Source organism: Triturus cristatus, chromosome 5_2, assembly GCF_964204655.1.
Source record: "Triturus cristatus chromosome 5_2, aTriCri1.1, whole genome shotgun sequence".
Lineage (NCBI taxonomy): Eukaryota > Metazoa > Chordata > Amphibia > Caudata > Salamandridae > Triturus > Triturus cristatus.
Genome location: NC_140588.1, coordinates 883,619,936 through 883,642,543, shown reverse-complemented (window position 1 = coordinate 883,642,543; position 22,608 = coordinate 883,619,936). Strand labels below are relative to the sequence as shown.

The 22,608-nt window shown below is 49.0% G+C and overlaps 1 protein-coding gene across 3 annotated transcripts in view; it reads left to right on the top strand.

Annotated features, from left to right (window-relative positions):
* CD99L2 (CD99 molecule like 2) overlaps window positions 1–22,608 on the top strand; it is a 495,976-nt gene that overhangs the window by 181,073 nt on the left and 292,295 nt on the right. For all 3 annotated transcript variants that reach the window (XM_085608025.1, XM_085608023.1, XM_085608022.1), the window contains exon 3: window positions 12,008–12,055. In XM_085608025.1, the coding sequence (XP_085464151.1) occupies window positions 12,008–12,055 (48 nt within the window). The remainder of the gene's footprint in view (window positions 1–12,007; window positions 12,056–22,608) is intronic.

Sequence of the window (22,608 nt, the reverse complement as noted above, 5' to 3'; positions counted from 1 at the left end):
AGAAGCATTTGGATAGTCTCAGTGGGCTAATTTTTACAGAAATGTTTGATAAATTATGTATTTTAAAGCTCATAGCACCAGAAGCATTGGTGAAAACTAGAAGCACTATACTTTGGCTGGGCGAGCTAGGTAAAATAAAGTGGACCAAATGCCACAACTGCTGATCTGGCTATGTTTGCCACCAGGTTGTTATTTTAACTGGCATTACCAGTATTTTAATGTCCTGGCTGGTATGAAAAGGAAGAAAATCAACTAAAGCTGGTATTTTCTCCTCTGATCAATGTGCACTTTAAACAGTAGTTGTAAGGTGAAAGCAGTTTAAAATGTGGCCTAAAGCTGCTTTAATGTTCCGTGGCTGGGTCTTCTGAAGGTTTTTAAAGGTGGGGAAGTGAGTGACACCAGCACAGTGCAAGACTGTGGAAGAAGCAAGAGTTGTGTATATGAGGTAGGTGTGGTGGGCATGAATGACGAGAGATATATTTATGCCGATCCATATGGAATAAACCTGCACTAATACCTATTCCCAGCGTGCTGTGGTCTGTACCAGAAGCTGGATTTATGGGAATTTGTTTTTTATATATATATATATATAGTGTTGAGAATGTTGTAAGAATTGTGAAGTCAGTGATAAAAGTAATGTGATGTGACAAGCATTCTGGTGTAAATTGTGTAAGTTTCACCGACTGAAGAGGCCCGACTGTGCCAGAATCGATCTTGTTAGGTCTCGCCTGACCCAGCGCATGCGCTGGTCTGGCGAGACTTATTGATAGGGCTCCAAAAAGTGCTACCAGGCCAGCCTAGAGGCATGTGCGCTGGCGCGCGCGCCTCGTTTTACCGCGATTACTTTCACTTTCGGCCGCTTTGATGTTTGATCGCGATCACTTTCGCGGCCCCACCGCTTTGCAAAGCCAATAGGTCTTGCTTTTGGGACCTTATAAGTATTTAGTTACGCAACTTTTGCATGGCTAAACACTTATAAGGTCCCAAAGGCGAGACCTATTGGCTATGCCAATGCTTTTTTTTCTTCTGTTTCGGTTTAGGAAGGACCAGGCTTGACAGCTCGAGCCGGACTCTTCCTATTAGAGCAGGACCAAGGCTGATTTGCATATGGCTGGGTCTAATCTGAGGTGGCATAAGGGGGTAAAAAACTGTGGCCTAGGATGTGGCCCCTTTTGATTGTCAGTGACGGATATTAATGCAGGCATGCCATCAGTCACTTTTTTGATTTCGTTATTCTAATAACTTAACTGTAATGGGTATGCTGACGTGGGACCGGTGATACACCCGGCTCAGAGGTCCAGCTAGACCGAACCTGGTCTTGGGTTGCCTGTATTCGGGTTGAGAAAGTACCTGGGTTATCAGTTTTAGTTGGACTGTTCCTATTGGAGCAGGACCAAGGATAATTTGCATATGGCTGGGTCTAATCTGAGGTGGCATTATGGTAAAAAAAAAAGACAATAAACTGGGTTGCGGCCCAGAGTAATTACCAGTGGCTGAGATTAATTCAGGCCTGCCAACCTCAGTGGTTGCATTAGTTAAGGCACGTGACTTACTTTGTATGAAGTGTTTGCCTGTGGGTGAGGAGTAGCAGGTTAGTGGGATTTTTTTGAGCGAAGTTACATTTCATCCTGTTTTGAAATGTTTCTTGGAGACGAACAGATTCTGTCAGGTTCATTACATTTGTTCATTATTTACATTTTGCGTGAGTTTTTAAACTTTCGACAGTCAAGGATGTTAATGTGATTGTTTCTTGTGTAATCGGTTCTCTAACAACGTGCCCGTTCCTCATGAACTCACAAACTTTCATTATATGTAAGTTGTGGTCATTTCTCATGTGAAGTAAATGTACATACGCATAAACAATACTTTTCATTTCCTGCCTCTCACATATAAAGATGCAGCACTTCACCCATTGTCCTGTTTTTGGACTCCTCCCTACCAAACTCCTGTCCCCACCCAGCCCTTGGACCAGAATAAAGTGCAGACTCCAACTTAGTGGCATCCTTATCCTTCTGTATTTGTTAGCAAAGACTGAAAATAAAAGGCTCAGACTGTCGTGAGTTACCCCCTTTAACTGAAATGCCGCAGTGTCCATCTATTTATACAGCAGTTCACATAAGGCCGAGCAACCCAAGGTCTAGCTTCTGATAGATTAAAAAAAAAACACAAAAAAACTTGACAGCCTTCGTAATGTAATGCTGCCTTAGCAAGTGAACTATGACAGCGAAACAAAAACTTGTGTCCGGGAGCATTCCTTTCTTTGATTGATGGCACATTTTGAAGGAAAGCAGCACATTGTTACTCTTGTTGATAAACAGCACGGCAGTGGACTGAGAAGAGAACTCTCTCTTTAAGGACATATTTCAGTGTGTGGTCTGCGGAGATTGCAGTGGCATAGCAAGGACAGCCCCCACCCCTCCCTCACACAGTTTAGTAGTATGAAAAATGTTGTGCTATTGCGCTCAGGGATTTAGTTTGTTATTTCAGCCAGGATGCAATTGTTTTAATACAGACTCATCTGGTGCCATGCGTACCTCATTAATGGTTGCCTGCCCAAAACTCACCTGTATAGCTCATCTAGGTCTGATAGTGAAAGCAAGAGTAAGCCCACCTATCTGAAAGAGACAATTAGTTATATATTCCTTACCTTAGAATTACCCGCAGGCGTCAGACTGGATCCGGAGAATTTTTCGTCAGCAGTACCCGTGCGCGTCAAAAGGTGGCGTCGGTCAGCTCCGCGTTTGTCGTTGGCATCGTGGTCGTCAGGATGACATTGTGGTAGCTACTTAGACGCCGCCCTCCCGTGCTGTCGTCGGTTCTTTCTTTTTTCGCGCCAGCCAGCGCAGATCCGGAGTACCTCCAGTCCCTTTTTGACTGACTTTTTGCCGACTTTTGTCAACATCGCTTTTGAGTCTTCGACTCCTAGTGCACGTCGGGGATGCCTGGTTTCAAGGCTTGTGGCTCCTGCAGCCAGTTGATGTCAGTAACGGATCTGCACCACGTGTGCCTGTTTTGCGTGGAGCGTGGCCACGACCACAAGTTGTGCTCCGACTGCCGTACCATGAATCTGAAGTCTTTGCGGGAATGGTCCCAAAAGCTTCTCGAGGCCCGGCAGTCGGCTCCGCGCTGTTCGAGGTCCCGGTCACGTGGGAGGTGGGGGGGACAGGTCGCGGAGCCATCACCACAGTCTTCTTCAAAGTCTTCGCACTCCTCAGGTAAGTCGAAGCACAAGAAGAAGTCGGAGAAGCACTGTCGCTCTTCGACTCCTCCTCGTCGGTCGGCCGATGCGACGAGGGATGCGGGCGGTGCCCCTCCTGCGGCTCCGCATGCAGGAGCCCCAAGGGTCGACTTCGGGTTTCCCTCCCTTCCCGGGACCCGGAGCGACCCCTGCCCAGCTTCGCACCGTTTACAAAGCGATGCATGCCATCTTTGGCCAGCTCGAATCTGCCGGCGCGCCTTCGGGCCCACGGACTCGGCTGGGGGCCCTAGGCCTTTGACGCCGGCGGCTCTGGCACCACAGGGCCCCATTGGATCCAGGCCTGGATCCGGATTTGTGCCGGTCGACCTGATTACACCTCCCCCGGCGCCGATTCCACCGGCACCACATCCACAGCAGACGCCGGTTGCGTCCCCAGCCAGTGTTTACCCGGCCTCCACCCCGATGTAGACACTTAGCCGGACCGGCGTCGACCAACGCCGGATCCGGCGCCAACAGGTACTTTTGTGCCCCTGTGGCTCTTTTAGACCAGATTGGCAGCCAAAGGAGGGTGAGTAGGACTGGGAGGGGTCTGAAAACCCTTTGACTGACCAGCTGGGTTACAAACAGGACTGGAGAGAGAAACTGGGGGAAGCCAGTGGTCTGGATACCTCACCAGACCTTGGCATGTTGTCTTCTCCTACCGTGGCTACGGAAGAGGGAGTGTCTTACGCTGTGGTGTTGCGTAGGGTGGCTGAGGCTCTCAACCTCGAGCTACCTATGGTGGCAGTCAGGACTAACCTCCTGACAGAGGGGCTTCAACCACCAGCGAGCTCTTCGGAGCCCCTGCTACCGTTTAATGAAGCCCTCACTGACATCCTTTTGGGCACCTGGTCCATGCCCAACACAGGGGTTCCCGTGGATAGGATGATTGCCCGACCCACCACCCGGCTGGCCCCACTTTCCTCTCTCAACACCCACCCCTGAGAGCTTGGTGGTCCAAGCCTCCACATCCAAAGGCGCATTCCCTAACGCACCACCTGATAGGGAATCCAAAGATCTGGACCATCTTGGGAAGAAGATGTTCTCTTCCTCCAGCTTGGGACTGCAGTCGGTAAACACTGCATGTCTGTTGGGCCGTTACACCCACTCCGTGTGAGATACGGAGGGGCACATGCTGCCCCAGTGCCCTGAGGAGGCCCGGACCGTACTCTTCCCGACTGTTGCCGAGTTCAAGGACGCAGCAAAGTTAACCATTCGCTGTGGATTGGATACCGCCGACTTGCTAGGCAGGATGATTTTCATGTTGGTCGCCCTTCGACGCTATGCCTGGCTGAGGTTGACTGGTTTTTCAGGGTATGTTCAATCTGCTCTTATGTAGATGCCCTTTGATGGCCGTCGCCTATTCGGCGACAAGGCAGACAACGAGCTAGAGCACTTTAAGGACTCTCGGGCTACGGCCAAGTCCTTGGGCCTCTCTACCACCCGCCCTGCACAGTCTGCTTTTCGCCCCTTTAGTGGCTACGAAAAGGGTACCCCGCCATGTCACGCCCAGAGCCACAGGCGGCGCAAGCTGTCCAACCCCTGCGCGGCTGGGGACGTGGGAACCAACGCCGGGGTTCTGGGGGCCAGCAGGCGCGCCAGTCCACCACAGCCCGCGCCAGCACCACAGCCACCACAGAACCCTCCTAGTCCGATCTTTCAGGGCCACCAATCGCCAGTGGGCAGCAGGATTCGCCATCACCTCTCACCCCTGGCGCACCATCACGTCGGACAAGTGGGTTTTGCAAATAGTCTGAGGGGCTACTCCCTCCCCTTCGAGACCACCCCTCCATCCATGCCACCTCAGCACCATCGCATGTCGGAGGATCATCTGGCCCTTCTCCAACAGGAAGTTATGGCTCTCTTGGCCAAGGGAGCCATCGAACAAGTTCCTGCCCCAGAAGTAGGTCATGGTTGCTACTCCCACTACTTTCTGGTGCCCAAGAAGGACAAAGGCCTGCGTCCTATCTTGGATCTCAGGAACGTCAACCGCTTCCTCCGGAAGGAGAAGTTCGAAATGTTGATGCTAGCTCAGGTCCTGTCTGCCCTGGAGACTGGATGGTAGTGTTGGACTTGCAGGGCGCCTATTTTCACTTCCCTGTCCGGCCGGCCCACAGGTGTTACCTATGGTTCACGGTAGGCCACGAGCATTTTCAGTTTTCTGTGCTCCCCTTCGGCCTTACCAACGCCCCTCGGGTGTTCACAAAAGTGGTAGCGGTGGTCGCAGCTCAGCTGCGCAGGTCAGGGGTTCCCATCTTCCCCTATCTCGATGACTGGCTGTTGAAGGCGGGCTCGCCCCAGGCTGTTGTCTCCCACCTCCAGACTACAGCCAACCTCCTGCATTCGCTCTGGTTCTCCATCAACTATCCGAAGTCGCACCTGACTCCGTCTCAGAAGCTCCTCTTCATCTGAGCGGTTCTGGACGCTACGCAGTTTCGGGTCTATCCCCTCGAACAGCGAGTCCGGGATATTTGGGCTATGATTCTGATCTTTCAGCCTCTATCCTAGGTTTCGGTCAGGATGACCCTCAGGCTACTGGGCTTGATGGCCTCCTGCATCCTGCTGGTGGACCATGCCAGATGGCATATGTGGGCTCTGCAGTGGGACCTGAAGTTCCAGTGGGCTCAACATCAGGGGAACCTGTCCGATTGCATCCAGCTCTCGGAGGGCACTGCACACCAATTGCAGTGGTGGCTAACGAACCAGGATTGGGTCGACTGCAGATCTCTCTTCCTTCCCCAACCAGAGTTCACAGTGGTGACCGATGCATCACTTCTGGGATGGGGCAGTCACATGGGGGAGGCGGAGATCAGAGGCCTCTGGTCACCGGCGGAGTCCGGCCTCCACATCAACCTTCTGGAGCTTCGGATGATCCATCTTGCACTAAAAGCATTCCTTCCCTCTGTCCGGGGAAGAGTAGTGCAGGGGTTCACGGACAACACCATTGCCATGTGGTACTGCAACAACAGGGCGGGGTGTGGTTGTGGACCCTGTGTCAAGAGGCTCTCCGTCTCTGGACACGGCTGGAACATCCGGGCATATCCCTGGTGGTTCCAACACCTGGCTGGTTCCCTGAACGCCAGGGCGGATTAACTCAGCCGCAGGTGCATAATGGTTCACGAATGGCGTCTTCACTCGGAGGTGGCGCAAGGTCTCTTTCAGCAATAGGGAGAGCCTTGGTTAGATATATTTGCCACCGAAGAGAACGCGCAATGTCAGCAATTCTGCGAGTTGGAATTTCCAAAGTGGCACTCGCTAGGCGATGCTTTTCGTCACGAGTGGAGTTGCGGTCTTCTATACGCCTTTCCGCCTATACCACTTCTGCCCAGAGGGCTGAAGAAGATCACTTAGGTTATACATTTATTGTGCAGTCACTGGATCATTGCTTTTGCAGCTAAAGTTAAGGACATGAATATAGGGCCCGATAGGAGCCCGTCTCAATGTCCCGTTTTTATTTACCACCGGGTTTAAGACTCGAGGTGCCCAGCACACTTAAAGCCCTGCTCCAGCCACTTTTACATGCTGAATCTGCGCCTCTGCGTGCACCTCTCGTCTCTCCGCCGTACTCACACCTATCTGCTCTCCCCCTCCTCTCACTCTATTCCGTTTGTCTTACCCCTTTGATTCACTGCTCTGCTCCCTTTCCCCCTCATCCTAGGTGAGCAGTTTCCCTTGTGATGCGCCGCCATTCTATCTATCTTTTGTTGGCGCCCTGCAGGTTATCCTGCTTTTCATTCATACAAGGGCGGGGTGCACTTCACAGTAAGGGCTCTTTAAGTATCTGTCTAATCACTGCTATCCTCATGCAGATGCAGCGATTAGGCCCTGCAAGAGGGGCCAGCTAGGGAAATTGCAACAATTGAAAAAATAGAAACCCTTGGGGGCCCCCTGGTCCTCGAAACTTTGGAATCTTTAAAAGTGCAAGGCCCCATGGCTGCGAGCAAGCGCGGGGCCCTGGGCAGCTGCCCACGCTGCCCATGCTGCCCATGCCTAGCGCAGGCCCTGGGCACACCACTCTCACTGCAGGCATAAAGGCATACCACTCACATGCACTTCTTTGGGCACACCGCTCATGCTGCAGGTATATAGGCACACCACTCACCCTGCACTCATATAGGCACTGCACTCACCCTTCAGGCATATAGGCATACCACTCACCTGCACTTCTTTGGGCACACTACTGCCCTGCAGGCATATAGGCACACTACTCAACTGCACTTCTTTGGGCACACCACTCCCCTTGCGCTCATTTAGGCACACCGCTCAACCTGCAGGTATATAGGCATACCACTCACCTACACTTCTTTGGACCCACCATTCACCCTGCACTCATATAGGCACACTGCTCAAGCTGCACTCATATAGGCATACCACTCACCCTGCAGGCATATAGGGACACCGCTCACCCAGCAAGCATATAGGCACAATGCTCACCCAGCAAGCATATAGGCACAATGCTCACACTGCAAACAGACAGGCACACCGCCAGGTTGGACTGGCCTAAAGGGCAGTTAGGCAGTGTGTGATGGTCTAATCTGTCCGGTAAGTATGTAGGCCGTTGTCGTGGCAGTTTGTTGGTCTGCTTTATGGTCAGGTGAGCCAATTTTTACTGTTCATTTTCATGATATTAAAACAAACGTTGCCTGTAGCAAAATCAAATCTATGTAGTCTTCCATACCTTGCAAAAAACGTATACATTATGTCTTTACAAGTTAAAAACTTCCCTAATTTGCAAACATGGAACACTTTTCTACCTAACTAATTCACTAATGGTGGTTACTTTTATTTTTGTGCCAGCGCCTATTTTCTGTCCCAGTCTCACGCTGCCTGTTAGGGTAATCCATGGCAGCAGTTTAGCCCCCGTTTAAATTTCACGTGCATTCCCCATGAGTGTTAGCTTTTTCCAGGATGTGTGATTCTGTATTTCATTTCACAGCATATTACTTTTGTATGGTGCACACTTTGTACTGAGTCGCCTCAAGGTGTTTATAACAGGCTACAGTGTGCCTGTCTGTCAGTCAAAAAGGTGTCCAGAATACATGATCATTCAATGCATGGCCTCTCTGCTGCGCACACAGAGCAATGGTCCTGTATTCCAGTTGCAGTTATGATTCTGTGCAAATGTGTGTGAAGGAGGTGCTCATTGGTCAAAACAGAGACAGGGTGAACATAAAATAATTTATTGTTGTTATTCATTTATCTTAAACAGCTAACAACCATTGACAAAACCAATACTCCTGGCTGTTTTTAGTCAGTTGTGTTATATTTCTGGATTCAATCACAGAGAACTGAAGGAAATATGAGAAAAAGAGTAGAGCATTAAGGGGGAGGTGGTATTAAAAGGGTCAGCATCAACAAAGAAAGATAAAATGCTCCAAGAGGATGGAAGGGGAGAGGTGGATGTAAATAAAACAATACAAAGAAAGAAGTTATGAGGCTGGGGAAGAGATGAGACTTGAAGGAGCGTGTATGGATACGATGTGTGGATATGAGAGAGACAGACCCAGCAAGGGAACATAAGCAGAGTAGAGGGAGAAGTATTGGTGAGAGGTGGATGGAAAAAAGCAGGATCACTATAAGATGCAAGAGGTTGGGCAGGGTGAGACAAGTGGGAGAGGTGAAAGTTAGACGGCCAAAAAGAGAAAGTTGAATCCTAGAAAAAAGATGTCCACTTCCAAATCTCTTTCATAAAACGTAATTTACTCATTGACAATGTGCCGGTTGGCTTCTGACTACTCTAGGAGTTTAAAGTAGCATTTGTGCTGTGTCAGATGATTTGTGCCCAGCTCTTAATCATGGAGTTAGAGCAGTCTTAATATTACTAAACCTTTGTGCCATACTTGACACTGTGTCCCAGCCAGTGCTTACAAATCAACTAGTACAACCTGGAATGTAAGGTATTCCCCTAGTGTGGGTTACCTCTGTCCGATTTGGGAAATCTGAAACAATCCACTCGCCAACTATTTCTATCATGTACTAAACATCTGACTTGTGAAATTTATTGGATCTCCACTGTTCAATCAATATCATTCGTAGTTAGCCTTACTCATACAGTCCTTTGGTTTCTTGCTTTTATCTTGCGCATATTGATACCCAAACATTACTTCCCTCAGTGGCAATCTGGTCTGTGCCCAAGAATATGTTTGGACTTGTATGCTAGCAGTTGATTTCTGAATGAAGACAAATTCAAAAGGGTTCTCATGTTTCAAGGATTGCATGCCATATGGTGTGGCTGGTGGAGCCGGGTCAATTGCCTACATTGGCGGAGTCAGCATAAAAATCTTGGAATAATTTGCCAGCATCTTCTTCTTTGTTTTTTTTTTTTTTTTTGGAACAGATTATCCACGTTTCATCCACTTGCTTTTACTACATTCATAAGCAACACAAAATCATCCCTTTTCTCCCCTCTCACTACCATGAAGGTGTTGTGCAGTCAATTATCTTCTCACTAGATTGTGCACTGCATTAAAAAGGTTCTCTCTTTTTATAGCACTCCATACTGTTCATTCCAGAATCCTATACTCTGTGCCATCCAAAATTTAGATAGCCCTGATTGGAGTCAAATCCTTCTCCATTCTAGTTGTGCAGGACTGGAACTCTCTCCCTCTTGAGCTATGGTGTGACTCCAATCTTTGGAAAAACACTTAAAACTGTTCTCTCTCCACTTTGGTACGGTTTGCACCACTCCATTGGACATCTCTTAGTGCCAGGATGCCCTGTTTGCATATCCTTCTCCTTCATCCCATTCAAGAGAACAATAACTAAGTTCAGTTCATTTAATATATTTTCACTCATTAGAGATTGAAAATATATTTACGTATTTTATTAGGAGTATTGATGCTATTTTTAACCCTTTTACTGATATCCAAACTAAGTAGCTTCTTGCAAAGCGGCTTCAAACAATGCCATATAATTAATGGCCAATTGATATTACCTCCTATGATGTCACTTCCTGTCAGGTTAATTTTAATGCAAATTATAGGGGCCTCACATGTTCCTATTTCGCCCGGGGCCCCACAAATCCTTCGACCGGCCCTGGGTGTGCCTATATGAGTGCAGCGTGAGCAAGTGTGCCTATATGCCTGCAGGATCAGTGGTGTGCCCAAAGAAGTGTAGGTGAGTGATGTGCCTATAAGAATGCAGGGTGAGTGCAGTGCCTATATGAGTGCAGGGTGAGTGGTGTGCCCAAAAAAAGTGCAGGTGAGTTATGCGTTACTTTGGGTAAGCAGTGAGCCCACAGCAATAGCAAAGGTGGGCCATTAAGACATTTACTCTGGCACTTTGCATATTACTTTGGGAGGGTCGCACATTTTAGCTCACGGAGCAACATACAACATCTAAACAGTAAATCTTAGTACAGCACGCCCTGCTGCACATCGACTCAGCACTTTAAATGACTGCGAGCTCTTTATTTGAAAACCTCAAAGGCACACCTTGAATAAGGGTTGTCTACACTGAGAGTCCCAGCACTTTATCTGACTAATTTGCAGATTGCTCCACCGAGCTCACTGGGTTCCAGTGTTATTAGTGCACGAGGAACATTAAGCACTTCACTCTTCCACTTTGCATGTCACTTTAAGGAGGTCCGCACATTTCGGCGCCTGCAAGAGCATACTCCCTTTAATTAGCAACGCATGGTACATAAGGCCACATGAGACATAGACTTAGCACTTTAAAAGCAAGCAAGTTGTACTACCGTAACAATTAAGGTCCTAGCAGGTATAAGTGCTAATGACACTTAAGAGTCCCCGTACTTTATCTAATTAATTTGTCACTGCTCTAATGAACCCACCGACTCCAGATTTAACAATCACTTGCCTGTCATCTATAATGTTTGTTGGATGCAACATGATTTTAAAATACCGGCGTCCCGAGACAAATACAGTTTTAGTAGTACCGCGCACAACAGCCATAGTGGCACGAGAGAGGATTGGAACCACAAGTCAAGATCCTACACACCTTTACAATAACTTCGCACACGAGGCCAAGGCCCCATCATAACCAACCTCACACTGAAAAGGAACAAATTACAGTAAAGCGTAGCACACAATTGCCTCCTCCCTAACCTCTTACTCATAACACGGCGACAGGATTGATTGTAAATTGTATGACATCGCTATAATATGTTGTTTTGCACTTCATTTTACCTTCTTACTTTGTAATTGTGGTAATTGGAATATTACAATGATTTTAAGTCATTGGGCAATAAAAATGTTCATTCATTCAGCGTGCTAGTGTACGCGCAAGGTGGGATAAAGCGAGTGCAGGATGTGATGTAGGCTTGTATGAGAGAATGTTGAGGGTTGTGCCTGTGTGAGTGAAGGTGAGCGCTATGCTTGTAGGAGTGCAGGCATAGTTATGTTTGTGAGTGCAGGTGGAGGGATGGCAACTGGGTGAATGAAGGGGGGGGGGTGTGACTATGAGTGGCGGGGACGATCTCTGGCCATAAAGCCACATCTCCTCCCTAGAATTGATGACATGAGGTTTTCTGGACAACCAAAGCTGCTTCTCTAGACCTAAAAGTGCTAGGTGGACATTGTTCTCCTGTTCCAGTGGTCCCAGCCTGTCCTAGCACTAAAGCATGCTGTAAAGGTACTTGTGGGCATGATAGATAGCATCCTGAATGTAAACGAAAAAACTTTGCCTGCTCTACGGAGGACAGATATGACATATATTGATGTGACTTTACATCCAGAAGTATATCGTGTTGCTTCATTTGTCCTAAAATGCTATCCACAACTTATCGTCCTTGTATTCCTCTATTTGCAGCTACCCCCAAACCATCCAAGCCGGCCAAAAAGCCATCCGGAGGCACAGGTGAGATAGTTTGAAACTTTTCATAAAAATTAACATGTAAAGCTTATGGCTTTAAACGCAATCTTCTCAGGTCAGTAGTGTCGTGATATTTTGTGCATTGAAGTAACATGTTGCCCCACTGCTCTCTGTCCCACTGAAGATCGCAGCATAATCTTATGAAACTCGGCCTAAAGAGATTTATAAACTAAACACAGCAGACTCAGTCTTTATTTCCTCTCTTGTGTACAAAAGAAGGCTTCTGCTAGGGAGAGATGGGTGGCGACACTGACGGTGAATGGAAGTATTGCTGTGAATATTGCTTTATTCCGGGTTTATCGTGCACTGCATTTGTTCCCAAAATGTGATTTCAGATTTGGGCATGGTGTTGCCTGTCTTCTGTTTACAGTGTCCTGTTATGTAACATGTCGCTGTACTGAGAGGCATGATTACAGATTGTTTAAAAAAATATATTTGCCTTGCAATATTCTATATTCGACACATCCAATGGTATACATACAAATAAAAACAAAGGCACATGGGAGTCGATGTATGCAACATCATGTCTACATCGACACTTCTTTGTGTTCTGTGACATAAGAGATTGGTATCCGTAGAGTAACCAAGCCGCATCCAATCCCTCATACATTTTCAGGGTTGTGCGAGTCTGGGTTGATCATCGCCTCTCCCATGACAATACCATAATATCGCAACCAGGGACCCCATATTTTAGTAAACTTCCTCGGGAATCCCATAGCCTTATATGTTACTTTTCTAGCTGCCATATAGAGGGCCACCCTGTTTTGCAATCCTGCAGTACAGTGGGTTCAGGTGCCCTGCAGTGCTTAGCAACATCTCGCTTTGCCACCACAAGTCCCAAATTAATGAAAAGGAGCTTGGATCTAGGGATATCTTTAGCCGTAGGAATACCCAAAAATAGATACTTAGGATCCAATGGTATTTTCACATCTAATATCTTATCTGTTTTTATTACATTCCATTATGTGTGGCTGTTGAGCATTCCCATAGTGTATGTATATAAGAGCCTCTCAGTCCCACATCGAACGCAACAATTAAAGTTTTGTATGTTCATTTACACTACTATTCTGAATTTAACAAGCTTTTTCAACACTTTTAGGTCTAACATAGTGAGAGCTTTGGCTCTACGACAGCCACATGTTTTAAAAGATACGCAAATTCAGGGGTTTGGCATCATCCCTCATCGTTATTGCCCTGACAGCAAGCTCTTTGCAGCCCTTTGTGCTTTAGCTCTTCCGCTTTTCATCCAGTTTTTGCTACAGCTCTTTTCCGCCATTTTCTCTTTTGCTCACCCCCCTCTGTTTCAGCCAGTTTATAGGTCTTGCCTAGCGAAAGCAGCGCATGCGCTGCCCTCGCTATTGCGAGTACCTTTTGGAATCGATTCTACCGAGGGCTTTTATGCACGCGCCTGGATGGACAAACATGGCTGCTCTTGCCATTTGTCCATAGCAGACAGCATGCGCTTGTCCATAGGGACTGTGGACAGTCCCACGCCATTTTGTTGCTATAGCAACGAAAATGCTGCTTCGCTCATAGCTCCGAACCAGCGCGCACCCTGCAGTTCCTCCGGGGCACAAGCAGGCATCCACTTCTGTCTTTTTGCTGTGATCAGCTTGTTTAAATTGTTTACGTGCCGCTGGACACTGATAAGCTTTCACAGCGCTTTGTTTTTCAGTAGGCAGCTGCATCGGTATACTATTGGGGTTGTATGTTTGAAGCTGTCATAAACGTTGTGCGCGGCGATATCTTTGCACCGGACAGCATAAAGCTTTTTACCAAGCTTTTTTTCCGGTAGGTTTGCCCTTTTAAATGCGCTATCACAAGCATATGTTTATTACACTGCTCATCCTTTCACAGCGCTTTGTTTTTCCATAGGTTTTTAAAGATACGCGCACACATGAGCATATGCTTTGTGTACTGTTTGCGTGTCGCTGGGCACTGTGGAGCTTTTCACAGCGCTTTGATTATCGGTACTTTTTTTTTTTTTTTTTAAACAAGTTTTATTGCGTCAAACAACAAAGATCTTGCAGTGCTCTGTAACCCAGAGACGTACTGCTACATATATAACATAATCAATATGCTGACATTTATACAGTATACTACATGAATAATCTTGAGAAGAAAAAAAAAGCAAGAACTATTAAATTTACAACTAACCCCCCTCTGTGCACTGTCTATCGGTACGTTTTTTAAGAAGCACACACAAGCGTATGTTTTATGTACTATTTTGGTGCTGTTGGACACTGCGGAGCTTTTCGCGGTTCCGTGCTGTTATTACATTGGACACTGCTAGCTTTTTACGGCATTTTGTCCTATGGTAGGTTTCCTTTCTAATGGGCACACACCATTGCAATGTGGAAAAGTAAGGGACAAACGGAGTTCACCTTTCACAGGATTATATACATGCGAGTCCGCTCTCTTCATCAGGCTGCCAGTGTCCAATCAGGGGGTGTACCCGGGGGCAGGTCAGAATCGTGGGTTCAAGTACAGTATGGGGCAAAAACTTGATACAAATGCATAGGCATAGGTATCACTGGCGCAGCAGCTGCAGTCGCACCGGGACCCAGGAGTACGGGGGCGTTTCATGCCCCTACCATGCATGGATTCAAGGATGTGGCCTAACTGCTACAGTAGTCGATTTAATCCTGTGATTCTGGGCAAATAACAAAATGAGTGTATCCGTCTGTAACGCAGTTGGTAAAGCGCTCTGATACCTTCGGGTCGAGTTCGCGCTATATAAAACTCCCCAAAAATGTGCTGTCTAGTCAGTTGGTGACCATTGCTCTTCACTTAAGCTATAGTTCGTGACAGCCTTGTTACGTGACTAGAAATCTGGTTGGACAAACTGGGTACTGGAGGGGTGGTCACGTGAGAGTAGGTAGGAGTGTGGGCAGAGGGCTTTCCACAATCTGAAGGGCCAGGGACAACAAACATGTAGGCATGGGAGGGTCAGTGAGGAACATCTGGCAGCGCGGAAAGTTGAGGCCCAGCAACTCGCAAACAGATAAGGCTTATGAGGGCACAATCAGGTGAGGTAAAAAGAGGAAGAGCAGGAGTAGGTGAGGCGTAGGGGCTGACATGTTGTCATGTCAATGGTCGTCTCTGTCTCCTAACCTTGGAATTCCCTGGAAATGGCACGACTTACCTGCCCGAAGAAGGGAGGGGGGGGTAGTGTTTCTAAAGAGAGGCTAATGATTGAATGGTCTGTATACACTCATATTTGCCCCTCGTGCTCATAACTTGGAGGTGACTAGGGCAAACCCAGCGGGCAAGAAGAGTGCCGCTTTTCTAAAGATTACAAGAAGGTGATACCAAGAAAGGAGCCGAGAATAAAGTGGGCAAGCAGACAACATTACTGTCACCGATCCCAGCACAGTGCCAAGACTGAAAAGAAAAAAAACAAGCATTAAAAATGCAATAGGTCTTACCTTTCAATAAGTTAAAGCCATTTGCTTTGCTATACAATACCATTAGCAAAGCAAATGGCTTTAACTTAATTAAAGGCGAGACCTATTGCATTTTCAATGCTTGTTGCTCTTGCTGTAGCTCTTTTTCAGCCATTTTGCTGTTTTTCTCAAACCTCCGGTTTTCTGCTTGTTTTGATTTTGTCTTAAGCTCTTGTGATCATGGGCGGTCGGCGGGCTGGAAAAGCAGGCAAGGAGGCCGGATATAGTGGGCAATGTTGAGCTTTTATTGCACACAAAGCAGTTGGAAGGGGGGGGAACGAAGAGTTCAAAACAACAGAAAACGCCTCCAGCCGGAAAAATGGCGATGCGTTGGTTCGCAGTCTTCCTCCTTGGTCGTCGGTGTTGACACTTCGGGAACGTCACGTCGGAGGGGGAAGCACAGGCTCGGTAACCCACAGGTGGCTCCTCGGAGGGCAATAAGAGAAAGGAAAAGGGAGCCGTTAGTCCTGCTGAGACTCGCTTTTATATGCCGTAACCATAACCAGGGGTGAGACAGGAGAGAAAACGACCGTGAGGGTGAAGAGAAGAGAAGGGTCGGAGGGGGTTTGGTAAAGGCACAGAGGTGTTCGGAATGGGGGTCGTGAAGGCTGTATGTACAGGGTGCAGTGCTGTATACTATCTACACAGGTTATTCGGTGAATAGGGGGTGTCTCGAGTAGAGGGAGTATTTACACTGGTGTGGACATATTTACACAGGACGCCTAGCGCGCTGAAAGGAGGGAAACTTGTACTCACGCGCTCCGCCGTAACTCTCCTCCGAGTTACGGCCGCTCTTCAGCCACCTCCGTAGGGCTCCACCAATCTTCGGACCACTCTTCGGGTTCGCCGCTTTCTTCTTCTTCCTTCTCCACGTCTCGAGTCGATACCTCCTGCCACGATGTTCCGACGACTGCTGGTTCTCCTCTTCCATCTTTTATCGATCGGATTTCCGGCAGGGAGGAGGGACTGCCGGGGTCGAGGGGTAGTCCTTCCGGTCTGCTGTCTCTCTGGATAGGTTCCTGTAACAGAGAGAGGGGCGGAGTCGCCGTTGTCACGGACGCTGCAGACATGGTTCCGTATGGCAGAGACCGGAAGGGAGAACGTTGGAGGGGGTTCATGCCAGGAGGGGGCCGTAAGGGTCTTGTGCAGACGGGTACTTCCTCACATTCCCTTTCCCTAGCTATCTTTCCTGTACGGGGTGTGGACATTGGGTAGCGGGAGAGGTAGTCTGCGTTACCCTGGTGTGCTCCTTTCCGGTGTACTGTGGTGAAGTGATAGGGTTGGAGCGCCAGGAACCAGCGAAGGACCCTGTCGTTGTGTCCTTTGTTCCGAGCCATCCATTCCAGTGGGGCATGGTCAGTGAAAATGGTAAAGTCCCGCCCTTCTAGGTAGTAGCGGAGGCTTTCTACGGCACATTTAATGGCTAGAGCCTCTTTTTCGACTACCGCATAGTTCTTCTCTCGGGGAAATAATTTTCGGATGAGATAGAGGACGGGTTTCTCATTCCCAAAGGGGTCTTTTTGTGACAACACCGCCCCTAGTCCCTGTTCTGATGCGTCGGTCTGTAGAAGAAACGGTTGTGAATAATCAGGACTGACTAATACTGAACTGGAGGTCAGGGCGTTTTTCAGGTCAGTATAGGCCTGCCACAAAGCGGGGGTTGGATTCTGTAGGAGTGTTTCGGTTTTCACAGATTTCTTTAACAGGTCCGTGAGCGGGGCTGCTCTTTGGGAAAAATTAGGTACAAACCTACGATAGTATCCCAGAAGGCCCAGGAACGCACGCAGGTCTTTTCTAGTTTGAGGAAAGGGGAGGGAGTGGATAGCTTCGGTTTTGCTTTCTTGTGGTAGTATCAGGCCCTCACCTAGGAGGTATCCTAAATATTTCACTGTTTGTGCTGCTAGGGTGGTTTTGGCAGGGTTGATGGTGAAACCATAAGAGCCCAGGGAAGTGATGACCTTGTGTAGGTGTTCTAGGTGTTGTGTCCAGCTATCACTAAAAATGACGATATCGTCGAGATAGGCGCCCGCATACAAAGTGTGGGGTCGCAACACATGATTCATGGCTCGTTGAAATGTGGCCGGTGCCCCATGAAGGCCAAACGGAAGAACGAGAAATTGGTACAGCCCCTCAGGGGTAGAAAACGCTGTTTTCTTTCTGTCTTCTTCTCTGAGGGGTATCTGCCAGTATCCCTTACAGAGATCTAACGTGGAAATATACTGGGCCTTCCCTATGCGTTCGACCATCTCATCGACGCGAGGCAATGGATAAGTATCAAAGGAGGATATTTTGTTGACTTCACGGAAGTCGATACAGAATCGGACAGACCCATCCGGTTTGGGTACCAGGACTATCGGGGAGTTCCAGTCACTCACCGAGGGTTCTATGATGCCCATTTCCAACATTTGTTCTATCTCTCTCTGTATAACCGCCCTGTGGGCTTCAGGGACTCGGTACGGACGTTGCCGTACTACCTTTCCCGGTATCGTTCGTATACTGTGTTCTGTAACAGTGGTATGTCCGGGCGAAGATGAAAACACCCTGCGTAAGGGGTATAGACTAGTCGTAAGCTCGTGACTCTGCTGTGGTGTTAGTCCAGGGTCTATGCAGGGGAAAAACGAGAGGGGAGCGTGAGTCGCTGTAGTGGAGAGGACGGGACGAGGGCCTTCCCATTTTTTTTAGAAGGTTTACATGATATATCTGAGTGGTACCGCGTGTGGGATCGAGGTCCAACTCATAGGTGACGGGGGTTACCTGGCGAAGAACAGTATACGGGCCCTGCCACTGCCCTAGGAGTTTTTGATCAGAGGATGGCATCATTAATAGAACCTGATCTCCCACTGAGAAGACCCGGGGTTTTGTACTCTTATCGTATTGTTCCTTCTGTTTTCTTTGTGCGTTCTCCAGATTGCTGTGTACGATGTCCCTCATCATAGACAAGTGGGTTTTAAGGTTTTCCATGTATTCAGGGAGGGGTCTAGTACGGTCGGGTTCTGCTTCCCAAGCTTCTTGGGCCATCTCCAGCAGGGTATGAGGGGGTCGACCATACAGTAATTCATAGGGGGAATAACCGGTACTGCTCTGGATCTTGCAGCGAATAGCGAACAAGGCAAGGGGTAACATGTCCTCCCAACGCTTAGCCTCTAGTCCTAGTAATTTTTTTAGTGTTTGCTTTAGGGTGGCGTTGTATCTCTCCACGAGTCCGTCTGTTTGGGGATGGTACGCTGAGGTCCGGATCTGTTTGATCCCTAGTTGGGAGCAGACTTGTTTCAGAAGTCTCGAAACAAAAGGGGTGCCCTGATCCGTTAAAATTTCCCGAGGAAATCCCACCCTCAAATACCGTAATGAGTGCTTTGGCAACGTTTTGGGTTGTAGGTTGACGCAGGGGTAGGGCTTCAGGAAACCGCGTGGCGTAGTCCACGATCACTAGTGCGTACCTACAGCCACTTCGGGAGGGTAACAGGGGTCCTATAATGTCCATCCCTACTCTACTGAAGGGGACGTCGATAACAGGAAGAGGTTGTAGGGGTACCCTAGGCGGCCGATACCGGCTATTTTTTTGGCATATCGGGCACTCCCTACAGTATCTTTTTATGTGTTGGTATACCCCCGGCCAATAGAATCGTTCTAGGATGGCTTGGCTTGTTTTTTCCTCACCAAAATGACCGCCCAGGAGATGGCTATGTGCTAAAAACAGGACCTTACTTTGGAAAGGGCCAGGGATTAGGAGTTGGGGCTTTTGTTGGGTTCCCCCCTTACGGTACAACAACCCATGCTTCTTATAGAAGTAAGGACCTACGATAAGGGGATTCTCGTGGTCCAACGCTTTTGTCCAGGCTTCCTGGAGGTTAGGGTCTTCTAGCAGTGCGGCCCTGAATTCCCTGTCAGTCTGCCAGGGGTGTTCCTCCGAGACTACAGGAAAAACCCCAGCGTGCTCTCTTTTTTCCTTTTTCTTTTGGGTTTTGGTTTTCGGGGTTTTGGGTTTCAACATAGGGGAGGTCGGCCCATGGGGAAAAGGGGCTTCTTCCCACCATTGGGACAATGAATCAGTAGTGTCCCTTAGAAGTCCTGGTAGGCCCGAATAGTCGCTCCCTAAGATGGCCTGTTCCGGAAGGGCTGGTATCAAACCCACTGTGAGGGTGGTGCCGGAATCGTTGGGGTGTTGAACTTTCACTTGGGTGGTGGGATACATTTTCGTGTCGCCGTGCACACATTGAATGGCGACTGTACCCGATGGGGATGTAACAGGATGAGGCAAAACCTGGGGCTTAAGAACGCTTTGTCGACACCCAGTGTCTGCTAGAGCCATGAGCTGTTGTCCGTCGATAGTCACTGGACAATGGAACGGAGGCGGTTTACTACCCGGAATCGAACACACATAGTTTCGGGCAAGGCCAACCTCCATCGGCTCTTCTTTGTGGGGGCAGACTCGGGCGATATGTCCAAAGCCCCCACAACTGTAACATTGGGGTCCAGGGTTGATGGGTCGCGGCATCAGGGGGACAGGAAGCTGAGGTACAGGCTCTGTTCTTCGTGGAAGAGGCGGACGGTGAACTCTGGATCTGGTCGAAGGGTGCAGTTTAGGGGGATGTTCCTCCTTGCTTCTTTGTAGCTCTTGAGCACGACTGTAGGCACTCGCTATTTCCACAGCTGTTTCCAGGGTAAGGTGGACATGTTGTCTTACCCACCTTTGCGTACCGGGATGCAGCGAGATTAGAAACTGTTCAAGACATATTTTCTCAAGGATTTCTTCTTTGGTGGCGGTGTCTGGTTTCAGCCACCGATGGGTTAAGTCTTTGATTCGAAACGACAGGGCTCTGGGGGATTCCTGTGGTCCTTCCTTGATCTGCCTTAATTTTATACGATAAGTTTCATCATCGATGCCCAGTCGTTCGAGAATGCACTTCTTGATATCAGGATACGGCGTGGTACCCTGTATGTTGGCTTGTTGATACGCGGCCTGCAATTCACCAGTCAACAAGGGACCCAGGTAATGTCCCCAGCGGTCGTTCGGCCACGAAGCTGTTTGTGCTAAGCGTTCGAAATTTCTAAAGAAAAAATCGGGGTCGTCTCCCGGCACATATTTTTGGAGAACCACAGAGGGGAGGGAGGTGGTTGGTCTTTGGTGTTCCAGAACGGTTGTAAGTTTCCCCATAGCTTGTTCGTGGGTGTCCCCCTGTCCTTTCAAGACGTCGTGGAGTTGACCTCGGTCGGTTTCGGTGGTTTTCAAGAACCGCTCCATTAGCTGTCCTAACTGCTCTTGGGAGTCCGCCATCCTCTTCATTACGGCCTCCATATCTCCAGGAAATCCCACTTCTGACACCAAATGTGATCGTGGGCGGTCGGCGGGCTGGAAAAGCAGGCAAGGAGGCCGGATATAGTGGGCAATGTTGAGCTTTTATTGCACACAAAGCAGTTGGAAGGGGGGGGGGACGAAGAGTTCAAAACAACAGAAAACGCCTCCAGCCGGAAAAATGGCGATGCGTTGGTTCGCAGTCTTCCTCCTTGGTCGTCGGTGTTGACACTTCGGGAACGTCACGTCGGAGGGGGAAGCACAGGCTCGGTAACCCACAGGTGGCTCCTCGGAGGGCAATAAGAGAAAGGAAAAGGGAGCCGTTAGTCCTGCTGAGACTCGCTTTTATATGCCGTAACCATAACCAGGGGTGAGACAGGAGAGAAAACGACCGTGAGGGTGAAGAGAAGAGAAGGGTCGGAGGGGGTTTGGTAAAGGCACAGAGGTGTTCGGAATGGGGGTCGTGAAGGCTGTATGTACAGGGTGCAGTGCTGTATACTATCTACACAGGTTATTCGGTGAATAGGGGGTGTCTCGAGTAGAGGGAGTATTTACACTGGTGTGGATATATTTACACAGGACGCCTAGCGCGCTGAAAGGAGGGAAACTTGTACTCGCGCGCTCCGCCGTAACTCTCCTCCGAGTTACGGCCGCTCTTCAGCCACCTCCGTAGGGCTCCACCAATCTTCGGACCACTCTTCGGGTTCGCCGCTTTCTTCTTCTTCCTTCTCCACGTCTCGAGTCGATACCTCCTGCCACGATGTTCCGACGACTGCTGGTTCTCCTCTTCCGTCTTTTATCGATCGTATTTCCGGCAGGGAGGAGGGACTGCCGGGGTCGAGGGGTAGTCCTTCCGGTCTGCTGTCTCTCTGGATAGGTTCCTGTAACAGAGAGAGGGGCGGAGTCGCCGTTGTCACGGACGCTGCAGACATGGTTCCGTATGGCAGAGACCGGAAGGGAGAACGTTGGAGGGGGTTCATGCCAGGAGGGGGCCGCAAGGGTCTTGTGCAGACGGGTACTTCCTCACAGCTCTCTTCTCCTTTTTTCCTCATCTATGTGCTCTCAGGCCCCTGCGACGCCCTCTCCCACACCTTTTCCCCAACTCCCCGCTTCATGCCTGCTCTCCCCATCTTCTTCCCGTTCTGCCGCATAGCACTGCCCACTGCCCCAGTGCCTCTCCCAGGACCTACCTAGTGGAGAGTGCACCAAAGGCAAGCCCGTCTGTGCCTGGACTGCGCCCAGTGCCAGAGCTCCGGGCCATCCGCCCCTCCAGGTTTTTCACCACGTTGCTCACCATTCGCTTGACACAGTGGGAACCTTCACTTGTATCCACTGCAGCTTCAAAGGCAGCCAAAAACCCACGCCCCCACGCATACTCCAGCCTCCATAGCAGCACTCCCACACAACACATCATGCAACAGCAAACCAACATCCCAAAACGTTTCTCTCATGTGTTTTACTCAACGCTCACTCACTCAGCAAACATGCAGTCGAAATCTGGGACTTGCTGAGCAGCAATGCACCGGACCTCCTCTTCGTCACAGAAACCTATCTCAGCACAACCTCTGCACCCGACAATGCCACGGCAATCCCAGCAGGCTACATGGTTGCATAATAGGACCACCATCAGAAGCCAGGAGGGGGACTCGTGATCATCTACAAAGACACTATCGTGTGCTCAACAACCAAGGAGAATGCCACTCTGTTTATGGAACATTTGCACTTGGAGCTTCAGATCTCCCAAAATGTCATCCTTAACAGAACCCTCGTCTACTGAATGCCAGCTGGTGCACACAGGA